General features: G+C 35.2%; 1 protein-coding gene across 1 annotated transcript; it reads right to left on the bottom strand.

Annotated features, from left to right (window-relative positions):
- Positions 1-2,470: 2,470 nt before the first annotated feature.
- On the bottom strand, positions 2,471-14,459 carry LOC120627065. The gene is made up of 6 exons (XM_039894907.1): positions 14,321-14,459; positions 13,178-13,436; positions 8,337-8,365; positions 6,708-6,945; positions 5,005-5,099; positions 2,471-3,975 (listed from the first exon to the last, which is right to left on the bottom strand). Exons 1-6 carry the CDS (start codon positions 14,457-14,459, stop codon positions 3,725-3,727), a joined length of 1,011 nt encoding a protein of 336 aa, XP_039750841.1. The 3' UTR covers positions 2,471-3,724.
- Positions 14,460-16,207: the final 1,748 nt, after the last annotated feature.

Below are 16,207 nucleotides of genomic sequence, written 5' to 3' on the forward strand. Positions count from 1 at the left end.
TTTCTAGAGGTCAGTGGGCAAAAATGTTGGTTTTAAAATATAAAACTAGCGCCTTTTTTAGTATCAGCTATGATCGGAATATACATTTTTTTCATAACACTATTTGAAGGCTTTTAAAACGGTTGTTAAATATTGAAAAAATCTTTACATCATACTATCATTAAATTTAACTGCTTACTTTAATATACCTTCCTTCCGACGTTTTAAAATATCTCGGGGGTGGATGGTTATGTTCTAGGTTACAGTTTGAGAAGGTTTCTTCTTTGCTCATGCGCACCTTCGCGTGACATGCGGATTTAGAGCAAACCCAGACGCGGGAAAATCGGTTGATTCTCGCGAAGGTATAACTGTTTATCATTAACAGTTGACCGCCGCGAACAGATTCGACGTACTCAAAACGGATCGCTGAGATAGAAAAGAAAATGTATTTAATTAGTGATTGATTTTATTTCGCTTTGAATCCCGTCTATTTTCTCAAACTGTACATCGTGAAATAATTACATATGCTTACGCTTAATCTTAAAAGGAATCTAATGCGAAATCTTAAGATTAAATAATAGAGCCTTTTATATTGGGAGAAGGATAGCAAAACTGAATTAAATCTGCAATCTGAAGATTTTGGATTTCTTTCAATTTCGGGCGTTAAATGCAATCAATATTTCAAAGGCTTAAACCAAGAATATATAAGAATATGTCGAGTGTGTCTCATAATATCATAATATTACACCCAGCGATTACCAACTAAAATAAAATAACAAAAGGGTGAGCAAGAGTGAGTGAAAGGGTGAAAATCGTTTAAATTTGTAAGCATAGTTTTTTTAATGCTGCAAGATGATATTTAATTTAGTTTCATTTTAGTACATAGGTTATTTAAATTATTAATATTTCAATGGTAATTTGTAATTACAATTTTTTTTTGTCATACAATACACTAATGACAGATATATATTTATAAAAATGCGAATTAAATCTGTCTTTAACTAAACTGTGTTATCTTCAAAATAAAGCAATATTCATTTTCTTGTTCAGTTTAATATATATTCCTTCAGGCGTTTTATAGTATCTCGGCGGGGGATGATTATGTTCTAGGTTACATTTTGAGAAAGTGTCTTTTGATCCCATACGCACTCTGGCTTTACAAGACGTGCCTTTTAAGGAAGAGCAAATCCAGACACGGGAAGCACGGTTGATTCTCGCGAAGGTATAACTGTTTATCATTAAGAGCAGACCGCCCCGGGATGAATCTATGTACTCGTAAATGATTTCTGCGAACAATAAAGTAAGAATTATTTAAAATATAAAAATATATTTACCAAAGTAGTAAATGGACTTCCTACCTGAACCTTACGATGCCTCGCAGGTTGATGATAGAAATATGTAGATGGAATCCAATTGAACAGTTCCTGAGCATAAGACTAAGACAACACTGGCAACTTTGCGACGGTGTTCCAAACTTGGAAGTCTACTGTCTGTTGGCTCGTAACCGATGAGTCTCGTAGCAAGGCGATCCATTGAATCCAAAGGTCGTACTTAGCAGAGTCTTACCATAAATGGCTGCAGTATTCCATGCACGACCGAACTTTAGCTTGGTACAGGGTTAGAAGACTTGGTCAGAAGTTGTTGAGGATGCCAAATTTTTTGCTAATAGTATTAGAATTGAATTCGACACATTGTGCAAAGTTAAGACTGGACGAAAATAAATACCTAGGAGCTACTGAGCTCCTAACTCCTACTTTTTCTAATTTTATAGTAATAATTAATCGACGAAGCAGATAGCCCACCTGACTTTAAGTGGAAAGTTGGTGTCCCCAATTGGACACCTTGTTTAAGGCCAGATTTAAGCGTTCCAGTGTTCTAAGCTGAAGTATTTCAGCTCCACTAGCACGCTGACTGGACATGTATTTCCCGTTGCAGTTTTTTTTTTTGCGTACCTTTACTAGGTTTCAACAGGTCATTTATATAAAGCAGGAAAAATGAAGCAGAGAGCTTTGATCCCTGAGGGACACCGGCGTTGATAGCATAGGAGCCAGCCAAATCACACAAGATGCCATATTTATGTTTATGTAGTCGTATAACCTTTTTAACAGTTGCCATATCCATCCTTAATCCATTTTACTTATTATTAAATATGAACACATCTGGTGTGATATTGTCGCTGCGTAGTTTTTACTGGCAACTTTGTACAGTTATACCTCTAAAGTATTGATCAAAAGTTTTGCAATAAAGGTTTTCTTTATTATAAACCCATGGTTGAGTGTTCGATCTAATTATAAATTAATATCGTCCTTATTAAATTTAAAAATACTAGTTTTGATGAAAGACTTAATTTGATTACAATAATTTTTTTATTGTCTAAGGATGATATTAAATTGTGAATGAAAAAAAAGCTCTAACAACTCCATCAACTCAAAATGAGACACTTATTTTGGTTACACATGTAGTACTTTATTTATTAATGAAAGCAATGTAATAGTGGTGTATTAAATGATCTAAATACTAGTTATAAAAGAAATAATTCTAGAATATAATGCAAGTGTTAATTCGTTACCTTTAGCTAATGACGTTACTACTCTACAAGCCGAAAAGCCCCACTTCCGTAAAATAATAATTACTTATAATAACAAAATGATAGTAATAAATCTTAACTAAACTAAAACATACCTTACATATTAAATTTGCAAAATTTTGCATATTTTTTGAACGATGGAACAGAATATATTACTGGCGAGCCTCAGTTTTAAATTGTATTTAAGTGAATGTAAGTAAACTTGAGCTTAGGCAGCAGCAGCTTTGTACTTGCTGCTCATGCTTACTCCAGCTTTATCACCACAAGTTAGCCCTTGACTGCAATCTCACCTGATAGTAGAGTGTAGTTCAAATATTTTTTTTTTATTATTTATGTAATTTTTTGTTTTTTTTTACATATTTTCTTAACCTTAAATTTTATCATATGTTGGAGTGGGAAATATTTATCTCCTAAGGTGCAATTTAGTATGATAAAGTTAGATTAAAATGAACTTAAACTATTTTAACTACATATATCAAGACATATTCCTATTTTCGTTTAATTATATCTAAAAGAGGATAATTATGATCTAAGTTACATTTAAGTATTCCGTTGTCTGCACTCAAGCATGTTCAAGCTTTACAAAAGTCGGATTTATTTTCACTTAAGTTTATTTGTGTAACTTAAACTCCATCTTTCATTTAATAATAATTCGAAGTCATACTTTCCTGAAACTTAGCAGTTAATCAACTTCTCAGTTGCAGTTAAGTATGACTTTTATGTCTTAACTCTTATTTATTGTAGTTTAATAACAGCTGAATTTAATTTTACCTGAAGCTATTTTAACTAAATAACTTAAGACTCTATCTGTTAAGTTCTAAGTTGCATTTAAGTTTTCCGTTGTCTTTGCAAGAATTCAATTTATTTCAATATTTTTCTCATTTATCTTCATATTAACTAAATCTACATGTTTCTTCAGTCTACAGAATGCATGTAGATTCAGTTAACGTTATTAACTTAGTATCAAACGGGCCCTTGTTGCAAGAAATAAAGAATTTCTTTATTATTTTCACTTAAGCTAGTTTAACTTAAAAATCTTTCGTTTTATAATATATAGAAAGAGAAATATAATTATGATCTAAGTTGTAGTTAAGTATTCCGTTGTCTGTACTCATGCATAACATTACAAGAGTTGAATCTATTTTCCGTTAAGCTAGCTTAACTGTATAACTTAAGGTAGACTCCCTCTTTTGTTTTATGATATTTCGGAGGTGGATGGTTGTGTTCTAAGTTGCAGTCCAGTATCTTCTCGTTGCCTGTATTCATACGCACTTTAGCTTTACAAGCGTTCGACTTATTCGAAGAACACATCCATACATAGGACGTGCGGTTGTTTCTGGCAAATGTGTAGGTGTTTAACATCAGCAGTTGACCACCGCGTGCGGAGTCAATGAACTCGTACTTGAGCTCTGAAAGTAAAGAGATATTGTTAGAAACCTTGTAAAAACGGGACAATGAATACTTGTATAAGCCTTCTTAAAAATTAATAATTGTCTTAACCTATTTTTGATTGGAAAAATTTACTAATAAAATGACAAAACATAAAATAAAACAAACTCCAGATATATATGTTTTTTTTTATTTTCAACATAGTGTCTGAGTTTTAACAGTACCTAAAGAACAAAGTTGTAATTAATGAAATATGAACAGTACCAAAATCAAATTCAAATTCAAAAATGTTTTATTCATGTAGACCTTATTACAGTCACTTATGAAGCGTTCGCTTTTTGTTTTACTACGACAATACACGCAACGCCATCTAGCCCCAAAGTAAGCGTAACTTGTGTTATGGGTACTAAGATAGATACTTAATATTTTTATGAATAATATACATAAATACTTAGATTATACATATAAACACTGGAACACACTTATATTCATCACACAAACATTTTCCAGTTGTGGGAATCGAACCCACGGCCTTGAACTCAGAAAGCAGGGTTGCTGTTGAAGTCAGCCGTCAGTTACGTTATAAAATATATTTGTTGTTAAAGAACAAGGTTGTAATTAATGAAATGTGTAAATAAGAGATCCGTATTATAAACAGAGTTACTGACATGTTACTGAGAGCCGTGAGTGTACAACAAGTGAGATGGGCTTAAAAGTCGTCAACGTATAAGTCAACCTTAAAAGATAGACATGACTTTTTTTAGAACTTTTCTGAGGTCAAACCAAGGGGGATTTGTCTTACAAGATTTTATCGATACTTTAACAGTTTTTGCAGCATACGCAGTGGAAGCTCGCGAAAGGAAAAAAACCCGATTTTTTGAAACTTCTGGATACACTGGAAAACACTTATGTTCATCACACAAACATTTTCCAGTTGTGGGAATCGAACCCACGGCCTTGGACTCAGAACCATTACGGCCATAATTTAACGTATTTCCCATCTTTCGTTTTAAAATACGTCGGGGGTAGATGATTATGCTCCAAGTGACTGGTTATTATGTCGTTTTGTTTGCTCATGCACACCTTGGCCCTGCAAGCGTTGGCTTTGTTGGAGCAAACCCAAACGCGGGAGGTGCGATTGCTTCTGGCGAAAGTGTAGTTGTCCACCATCAAGAGTTGGCCACCGCGTTTGGAATCGATGAATTTGCACTTCCTACCTAAGCGTCACAACCAAAAAGAATTAGAATCAGAATAATTTTTTTTCTTAAAACATTTCAGTTGTATGATTTAGTAGTAGTACACATAGCTTCGAGAACCGATAGGGTCGATATGTACGGTAAACGCAGCGTAGGTCGGCCCCCAACAAGGTGGACGAATGACATCAGGCGAGTCGCTGGGAGTCGCTGCAGGCAAGCGGCCCAGGACCGTGGATTGTGGAACTCCCTACAAAATACCTATGTCCAGCAGTGAACGTCCATTGGTTGAATCGATGATGACGACGATGAGAGTTTTTGTGACAGAACACCGGGGGAGTACTACCATCAAGTTTATTCCTGCCGCTGAGCTGCATTGTTACAAATACATATTCAAAATTCATTTACTTTAATAACACCCTGTTTATAAGCACTTTTATAAAGTCAAGGCAGTTCGTTTGTTTCGTTCTACCACCGGTTCGGATGGCAGATCCCCCCGAGAAGAGCCTGCAGGAAACTCAGCAGATGGATCACTTACCATCAGGTGTGATTGCAGACAAGTGCTAGTCTATAAATTAATAAATCATATAAAAAATATATAAATATAGTGTACGAGCTGTTCAACGTCAGCGTTTATTATGGTTTTTTTTTACATTTCCCATGGGAGCCATTTGATTTCTTGGGTTACTCTCCGTCCTTTAAACTAACTCTGTGCCATAAATCAAGACTATTGGTTGCTTAGTCACGGCGAAATGGAAGGACAAACGAAAATTAATAGTTCAAAAACTAAAAAAACGCTTGGTATAAAAAACCCAACTAATTGAAATTAATTTAGTTTATTTCTAAAAGCGTAATTTTTTGTTTATCGTACACTACTATTTCTATTATAGCAAAATTAATCCGTTAACAATTCACCATCAAATTTGTTAATATTAGAGAAATCGGCTAAAGATAATGGTTGGAATGTAAATTAACATAATTCCTGCCTTATCGACTAGAGATGAAAATTAAATATTAATTAACAAAAATCTTATTTTGCAAATTGGAAAAATTAAATAATCTCATCAAATTAATGTATTGTCATCGGTTCTCAATATATCTACAAAGTTCGAACGAAGTCAGACTGTTTGAAGAGCGTTAAAATCAAGTCCAAAGGAGTCCATTACAAACATACATACAGGTGAAGCTAATATAAAGCGTCCCACAAACACTTTCGCATTTATAAGTACGGATTAAGTTTATTAATTAACTTGCCTACTCGTACTGCGCGGTTTAGTCTGCAGTATGCAAAAGCTTTAACTCTACATTTTAATATCAAAATCATGATCACATCGGCCCAAAACCAGTGGCGTGCACAGCGTTGTCGACCAGGGTATGCATAAAGTACATGGAAAAATTCCCTTCCAATACGAGTTACATAAAATAATTTGGGTAAGCATTGCTTTTGTGCTTGTATGAAGTGCTTGCAACTGCCCACTACAGAGCACGGGTTTCCTCCTACAATGAGAAGGGATTAACGGCGCAGTTCACATTACGCTGCCTTAGTGCGGATGAACTACATTTTAATATACATCCCCTCTTTAGTTTTGAAGTATTTCGGAGGTGGATGATTATGAGACAGATCGCAGTATACAATAACGTTGGACGAGTTCATTTTCACCCTCGCCTTGCATTGACTAGACTTCCTAGAGCAAGTCCACACGTAGCATGTCTTGTTGATCCTCGCGAAGGTGTAGTCTTGGATCATCAGCAGCTGGCCACCCCGCGACGAGTTAATGAAGTCGTATGTTATATTCTCTGAAAGCACGAGTTTTATTAAAATAATTACAATGTTCAGCATTTGATGAGATTGCATTCAAAGGATAATTTGTAGTGGAATAAAAAAAGCCTAGCCTAGCTTTTTAGAAAATGCTTCGAAGCGAGGTTTCTAATCTAAAAAGTTGAGTGTAGCGAGGGGTTTAAGGGCGCCCCAGACTAAAACATCAGTACCCCTCCATTGGAATCTTTACTTTTAAAACCTGGCTTTTAATTTCAGTAATACCATACGTAAGTTACGGTTCCGGCAAAAAATCAGAGGAAATTTTTATTTATCTATATTCTTGTTCACGCTTTATATTCACTGGTAAGTTAAAGAGTCGCATTAATCTAAGCGAGATAGCAATATTCAACTTTCGTAAAAAAGCACAACGCCATAATTCGTCAAAGCGAGGTAACAATATTAAAATAAAGAGTTACGAACGCATTACTTTGGTCATCCAAAGGGGCAATGCATCTTAGGAACTGTGCCTCGCTGCGGTGGTTTCGAAGACTTTTCAGATTTTAATAAGTTTTACATAGTTTATTTTAGGTTATATTTATGAAACAAATATATTTACTTACGTGTAATAATATTTAGCCGCTTAAGTTAGACCAACAACAAAGGGTCTTATAGCTCTTAATTCCTCTTATTTACTGCATAAAAAAATAACAAAGTAATAGGACATTGATAGCTGCAAAGTTGATTTCAACCTCATCATATAGCCTGTAGCAGTCTAATGCTGGAGTAAAGGCCTCTCCCAATGGAGAGGTTTACCCAGCAGACGCGTAGAAATGAAATGAAATGAAATGAAATTTATTGTTAAATTAGTAGTCATTTTACAATGGTGTTGGGTATCTTGAAGTTTTTAAATAAAACCTGCGTCTCAGGGTCCCTGCTCTCCTCCGTATACATTTGTCTATCTTAGCAAAGAAAAACAAAGTACCTATAATCTAACATGCTAATATAGTGTGTGCGTGGGTGTGTGTATGTGTATGCGCGTGTGTGTAAGTTTGTGTGTGTGTGTGTGCGTGTGCGTGTATTAGTGTGTGTGAGGTTGCATGTATGTATAGAATCACACGTTGGTGATCGCAGTAGGTCGTTGTAGTAACACAAAGGACTTCCGTTATATTCCCTAAGTCGCCTCGTACAACACCCGCGGAAAGAGGAGGGTTAGTGAAAACTCACACAACAAAAAGCCGATGGAAATAATGATAATCCATAACGAAGCAAATTGTATGCTTATTCTTTGAGTGCTAATTAATAAGTATTTATATTCAGTAATAAAATTTATTTAGCTAAATAATTCAACAGGGAAACATGAAATTAAGGAGCAATAAAAGATAATTTTACAATATCATAAAAAGAGTAACAATTTCGTACACGTAAGTACCTAGTAGTTTAATTGACAGCAAACTCCATCTGAAACGCGCCATAATAAATTTATGGGCGTCTTAAATTTGGATGTTTCTGTCGTTTTGTCTAAGAAGGTGTAATTACAATTTCTCAGCATACTGAAGGCACGTATTAATACTTACTGGCGTTTTCTATTCCGCAGCGTCATACAAACGCGAGTAAATATTCTATAGAGTCATGTAAAATGCTAGAAATTTAACATATGTAATATCCAACCGATGCTAGTGTTTACTGACCGGCAGGGTGATTACGTATCTCGCGACAGGCGTAAATCTTGCAATCACTGCTGTCAAACGTCACTTTTCCATACAATAAACAAACAAAACTGACCGGCCAGTAAACACTTCTATCGGTTGGGTGTTACATATGTAAAGAACTCGTTTCTCGAGTTCATATATCCAACCTTTTCTAAAAGTGACCAAGAGTTCTTTACACATATATTATATTTCTAGCATTATTATGCACGACTATTTAATATTTCCTGACATTTGGAAACTGGTCATTAAACACTTGTATAAATGGTGGGTATTATAAGTATGTTTCCATTCACATATAAATATACAACGTGTAACAGAACAACGATATACTGCTGAAGGGTGCACAAGTATATTTCATAAGGAGTCACCCTGTTAACATATTTAATCAAAAGCAGCATATTTATTTTTCCATACCGACCAATTCAAGACATTCTCAGTGTTTACTTATGACAACCCTATTGAAGATAAAAAACCGACACGCGTATAGTACTTACGCTACGCGACGCGTACCTAAGACAGTGACAGGAGTCACTTGATTTTAATATTCTATATGATGTTTGAGCTGTATCTAATTTCTTTCAATAAAACAATGGCAGTGGTTTACTCAAAACTATTAGGTTTTCGGTTTCACGGATAAGTCTCAGAGAAAGTACATAATGTACTTCTAGAGCATCTAAAGTATTATTTCGGTTATCAATTACACGTTGTGTACAATTTATTTATTTTTTATTTATATACTCGTATTTGTACACTCAGAAAAACGAGACAAAAAAAAAGGACAAATACATGAAGAATGAAGCAGGATACAAAAGGCGGCCTTATCGCTAAGTAGCGATCTCTGCCAGGCAACCTTAGGATTAGGAAAACTAAAAAGAAAACGAATAGGTGGGGTACACTAATTACAATGTCGTGTAAAACGCCGGAAACTATTTGCTCTAAATATAATCTAGTGATTGTGATTGATATTATACTTAATTATATTATTGTATTTATTTAAAACAACTCTCGCGGGGCACTTCAGTGACCTCCTCTTAGAGCAGTACCAACATCTGGACCTCCAGCTGTCGGAGAACGAATAGTTCTGAAACAGCATCACCGACTTCCCACCGTAGCTTATTATTTCGTATAATTCTGAAAGAAATAATAATATACAGAGTTTATCATAAAAGTGTTCACAGCTCAGTCGTTAGGGCTCGAGTTCTATCTGTTGCAAGCATATCTAAATTTCGAAGCTATGTGCATTTTTAAAAATATCACATGCTTTAACGGTGAATGAATACATCTCTCTAATGAACTCATAAATATAATGAAGTTACGCTGTTAAAATCATTAGTTTTAATCAGCTACACACAATCCGAAAAGAATAAAGGCTATAAAAGAGAGACAAATTAGGGGTGTGGGCCATACCCCTAACAGGTTAGCCCTTTACCATCTTATACTGCATCATCACTTACCATCGGGCAGATTGCATTCCACCCTAGCTTGTAGTGGAATAAAAAAAAAACATCTGTTTCAACATCAAAAAACTTATATACCATTTCATATATTTTTTATTTAAATTATATTTAAAGACACGATGACACATTCATTAATATAATGATTTAAAATTTAATAATACTTAAACTATTAAACCAACGATTCTTAACTAAAACGAAGCTTAACTCAAAAGTAGCAAAGGCTGTATTTTGAAAAGCCCCGGGAAAATATATACTATGTCCCATATCTAAGGTGGAAGCAACATTGCTTAGCCAAATATAAATTCTTACAAATAAACAAAGAGACACCAATTTTTTTTTTTTTTTTAATTTAACTAGCTGTTGCCCACCTTCTTCGTCCGCGTTTATTGCGGTTTTCCACAAACGCGTGGGAACCTTCTGTTTTCCTGGTATAAAAACATAGAGCCTATGTAACATTCCGTCCTTTTAACTAACTCTACGCCAGAAATTAAGTGGAATGACTCCTTAGTTAAGGCTCAAAGCGAGGACAGACAAACAAATAAAAAAATTCATCAGTCATCTTAGTACCCATAACACAAGCTACGCTTACTTTGGGGCTAGGTGGCGATGTGTGTATTGTCGTAGTATATTTATTATTATTTATTTATTTATAAAAAATAAACAAACGCACTTTCACATTTATTATATGGGCAAAAGCAGTTGGGCTATACCTATTCCCCACAGTTTAGCCCGCTACCATCCTAGACTGCGTCACCATATACTCCGGATCGGTTATTTAGAATTTCTTAATAGAAAAGCCCAACACCATTCAATGGCCCGACTCGGTGATCAAACCTAGGATCTCGCAATCTGCAGTTGAACCACTAGACCACCGCGGCAGTTATATGTAGATCAATGGTATCAATGGATTTTCCATTAAAAGTTGGAGAAATTGTAATCGTGCTATGTTTTTCTTTATCGTCCCTACAATTATAATTTTATAAATAAACAAGTGATACAATGATTGTAAATGTTGATGTTGGAAAAGAGCAACTACTGAGTTTCTTGCCGGCTCTTCTCGGTAGAATCTGCTTTCCGAACCGGTGGTAGAGTCACACAAACATGCATACTTGACGTTTCAAAAGTGCTTATAAAGTAGGCCTACTTGAAATAAATGAATTTGAATTTGAATTTGAAAGTGCCTCGTTGGTCTAGAGGTTAGCATGTTCCACTACGGGTCATGAGTCCCTGGTCGAGGTTCAAATCCCAAATCGGACCGTTCGTTCAAAAACTTTCAGTATTAGCCCGGACTTAACGAAATTTGTAGTCGACCCTCGGAAAGCACGTTAAGCTGACGGTCCAGGTTATTATCACTAACTTGTGACAACAGTCGTTAAAGCCCAGCAACCTGCATTGGAGCAGCGTGGTGGGTCTATGCTATAAATCCTGGGACGTTGTTTGGCTGCGGATGATGATTTAATTTTAATTACATTACAATATTGGCATCGTAACTTTTAAACTTAATAAAAGTTTTCATTTAATGTTTGACTAGAAAATACTAAAAACGCTGAGACATTTAACATTTTACCTCTAGGGTTCTGAATATCGGCGTTATTCACCGTTGATTGGTAAAGCCCTAACCGTTTAATTCTTAACGAATGCGATCAGAGGATATAATTTAACATATAATTTCTCCTTAAAATACAATGACTGGCGTGTATTTGCTTACGCTGAGTAATAGCTATATTTACAGTATTGACCAAATCTCACTATAGGCCAGAGGCGTGCATAGAGGGTATTTATAGGGTATGCAGATGATACAAAATGAAGAAAATCTCCAGTACGAGTTATAAATACTTAAGGGTAGGCTTTTTAAACCTCTTGCAATGCCTATCCTTAAGTTTTTTATAACTCGTACTGGAGATTTTCTTCATTTTATATCATCTGCATACCCTGTGCATACCCTCTATGCACGCTACTGCTTTTGACTCATAAAGTAGGAACGTAAAGAAGTAATAACTACTATTTATTTATGTATATGTTATATATACTATAACTAATAACGTGAATTATTGTTATAAAAAGGAATATTATAAATAGAGCGAATAAAATATTATTTGGGGGCGACCGCGAAATCGGTACTGTTATATTGTTAAAAGAATTGAATACCAGAGTCTTCGAACAGGGCGTATTGCCAGTGATGACCTATGGCTCTGAAACGCGGTCGATAACTATGGGTCTCATAAGAAGGCTCAAGGTCACTCAGCTGGCGATAGGGAGAGCTATGCTTGGAGTACCTCTACGTGATTAAATAAGGAAGAAAAACAACAAAAGTATGTAAATATGATTTCCGAAAAAATATCGTTCTACACATGAAGTGCATTGTTTGCAAAAACGGTAAAAATGCCGCGCACGTATGACTTCCAACCTGCGGAATGTTGCTAGCGCCAACTTTCTCTGTCTCCCCATTTTATGGTAAATGATTGGAACATTTGAGGCAAAATAATTACTGTGTGGTGGTTTTAATGCTTCGATATTAATCGTGTACGCGGTGTCTGTATGTTCTTAACTCTAAGGTCCTAGACAACAGACTAGATAAGTGGTTAAAAAGCGGGCATCAGACGCGATTGAATAAACTTTCATATTCGCTCGTTAAAATACTATTCCTTAACAAAATTCTACCCGCGACTTCAGCGGCGTCAAAATCAAAATACTTTTAAAAAAGTAACAAGATAAAAAGTATTGCATTTATGTGAACAGGACATAGTCTACCCATAATCTGGTGCCATATTCCTACTTCCAAAAAAAAGGTGTGTAACGATTCCGGGGTTCACTTATGTAAATTAATGTTGGTTTCTGTAGTCCACCATAACTTCTTAATGCCAGAACAGATTGTTGTATGTCGTATCGCTAGAAACCTTACAATGACACTGGATATAATGAAAAAAAAACTATATGGCGCTATTTTCATTCGGCAACCTAACTTTTCTATTTTAAGGTTTCAGTACCATACTTATAAAAGTGAAACCCTTACGGTGTGACTGTCCGAAGCCGGTTTAGTCGATTATTTAGTCACATACCTACTGGTTTTAAGCGGCTAAAACCGCGGGGCACGTATATTTTAAGATTTAAGCCTAGCAAACTCTCCATTGGGCTGCTGATACAGCCTTTGAGGATCGTGGTTGTGACGTAGATCGTAATAGACTATATTTCCTTCGGTATCAAAACGCAATCTTGCCGTGCATTTTTTAGGCGACGACTTCTTGCTGCAATTCCAATATCGTTGGTCAGAGGTAGTTTGTGCGAACGCGTGTTCGCCCAAAAGCAGCATGTGCCTTTTGACTCTGCTCACCTTGATGAACTTGTAGGACAAATCTGGGGCAGCTGAAAATAAAAATTCAAATTCATAATTCAAAACCAAAAATAATTCCAATTTTTTTTTTTAAATATTAATAGCGGGCAAACGTGCAAGTGGGTCATCTGATGGTAAGTGATCACCGCCTATAAACATCTGCAGCACTATAGGTGCCAACGAATTGTTGCCGGCTTTTAAGGAATTTGTTTATCCGCCCCTTGAATAACCCTAGATGATAACCCAACCCTTGATAACCCAATTAAAAGAACAATCTAATAGCTCGACGATAGGTACATTTCACAAGTTACTTAGCCATATATGGATACATATGTAATGAGATATGCTCTTTGTATATACATAATGTTGCCACTGCGTGTACCGAAAACTGCATTGTTAGCAGTTTACGCAATCGTCGGGGCTCATGTCCATAACTGGGAAAGTGCAGCTTGGGCGGCCATTCGACGCCCTCTTTTATCAATATCATTATATCATTTACTATTATCAAATCTACTATTGTTGCCGACTTCATCCGCATTTACTTTGGACGGCCCATTGGCGCAGTTTGCAGCGACCCTGCTTTCTGAGTCAAAGGCCGTGGGTTCGATTCCCACGACTGGAAAATGTTTGTGTGATGAACATGAATGTTTTTCAGTGTCTGGGTGTTTATCTGTATATTATAAGTATTTTATGTATATTATTCATAAAAATATTCATCAGTCATCGTAGTACCCATAACACAAGCTACGCTTACTTTGGGGCTTGATGGCGATGTGTGTATTGTCGTAGTATATTTATTTATTATTATTATTTAATTTTAAAACCCGGCTTAACGTTAATATCAAAAATAATTGAGGGGTAGCATCGCTTGGTAAAATGTATCATATTTTGCTTGTTTGGTAAAAAATTAACGTACCTTGTCGAGGCTTAACTTCAATCTTCACCCCGTTGAGACCTTGATCTTCAAAGGGCAGGTTGAAGGTACGCGTAGAACCCAAAATTTGGATGTCACTGCCCTCATTCCATTTCTTTATCAATTTGGGCACTCTCCGCATACTTAAAAGACGACCTTAAAATACAGAATTGAATTGAGTGTAATCGAAAACAAAGAGTCAATATTCGAAGCTAAAAGTGTGTAGCTCGGAGAGTGGATCAAGATTTTAATAAAACTTACGACTAGACCGATGAAAGTGTTCGACCGGCAGGCCTCTGAAAAGATATGTTCTTGGTGTCTGGCAGCTGGTCATACAAAACAATAATAAGCTAAGCGAAGAATAGATTGAAAACTATATTTTGGTTGGTATTGGTGATGTTCTTATATCCGTTTTCACTAAACCGAATGCCTAATGATTTAGGTACGCGATAGAAAAGAAAAGTTTCACAAACGCTTAGATATTATGTAAAAAAAAAACGTGCGTATCCAAACAGATCTTCTTTAATGTAGGTAATCTAGTACATTGGAGAATATCTGTCTGATGTGAGTATAACGATTGAAGAAATTATAAATTACGACATACAGATTCTCCAGCTTTTCGCGGAGTATTTATTTTTATATTTATTTATATATTTTTATCTGAATTAAACTTTATTATTATAAAAATAATAATAACGTTTAATTCAGATAAAAATCCAAAGCTACAATAACAACAATTATCTTATTTACTATATTATAAATTAAAATTGGCCAAACCTATAGATAATAAATAATTAGGAATCTCCTAACTAAGGTAAGTACCCTCTTCAGCACTCGGTGTGTGAGTGTGTACCAACCCAGTGCTTTTCCCATTTATTGCTTAATATCCCTACTATTATTATAAATTTCAATGTAGGTTTGTTTGTTACGCTTTCACGCAAAAACTACATAACAGATCCTCATGAAACTTATTTTTGGAACGGTTAGAAGTAATATAGGATACTTTTTATCCCAATATTAAGCTCGGTTCCTTTGAAAGAGGGGATGAGTGTTTGACGATTTTACACCATAACTCCGACAAATTATAACCGATTTAAATAAATATTTTTGTACTGTGGAGGTTATAATATGTGTTCAATTTAGCCCAAACTGTGGTTGGAGATAGAAGACAGAACTCCTCAGCGGACAGCAGCAAACCCCTCATTTAAGGCGATACTGAATACATTAATTTTTTATAGATCTACAACTAAATTTAATGCCACATCAAAAAACAAAATCAAACGCAGACAAAGTCGCGGGCAACAGCTAGTTTTTATAATAAAACAACCAATAATGCATTGAGGAGTGACACTGACTAAATTTTTATTTTTGAACCATAGAAAAGGAAACAAACATGTCTACCGACAATGCACGACAGATCGCAGCACTAGTAACATATTGTGTAGATATTTAGACCTTTAACCCCCCTACTATATCTAACAATATGGAGATAGAAAAAAAATTATAATCTTTGAATACCTAATACATCCAAAAACTTATAAAGTTTCACAATACATAAAGGCTTTGTGAATACATCAGCTGGCATCTCAGCTGTAGGCAAATACTTCACATTTACAATTTTATTCACTACACATTCTCTACAAAAGTGAAACTTAATGTCTATGTGTTTTGTACGCTTGTGAAACATTGGATTCATAGTTAGCTTTTGTGCACTCTGATTAATTATTGTTAAACAAATCTATGGTATAACAATTTTGTGTAATTTCATATAGTAAGTTTCTCAAATAAACAGCTTCTTTACATGCGTAATAGCCATATATTCGACCATACTACTAGGCAAGGCTACAGTAGTTTGATTTTAGTTTCCCAAGAAATTACACAACCAGATAA

The sequence above is a fragment of the Pararge aegeria genome, chromosome 10 (genome assembly GCF_905163445.1).
Source record: "Pararge aegeria chromosome 10, ilParAegt1.1, whole genome shotgun sequence".
Classification (NCBI taxonomy): Eukaryota; Metazoa; Arthropoda; class Insecta; order Lepidoptera; family Nymphalidae; genus Pararge; species Pararge aegeria.

Excerpts from the sequence above, each read along its gene's own strand:
- LOC120627065 (XM_039894907.1), bottom strand. The coding sequence starts at position 14,459 with ATGCGGAGAGTGCCCAAATTGATAAAGAAATGGAATGAGGGCAGTGAC. Across the intron at positions 5,100-6,707 it reads GAGGGGATGTATATTAAAAT|AAGCAATCGCACCTCCCGCG; the intron begins GTAGTTCATCCG and ends CACTTTCGCCAG. Across the intron at positions 3,976-5,004 it reads ACAAAACGACATAATAACCA|AGCTCAAGTACGAGTTCATT; the intron begins GTCACTTGGAGC and ends CTTTACTTTCAG.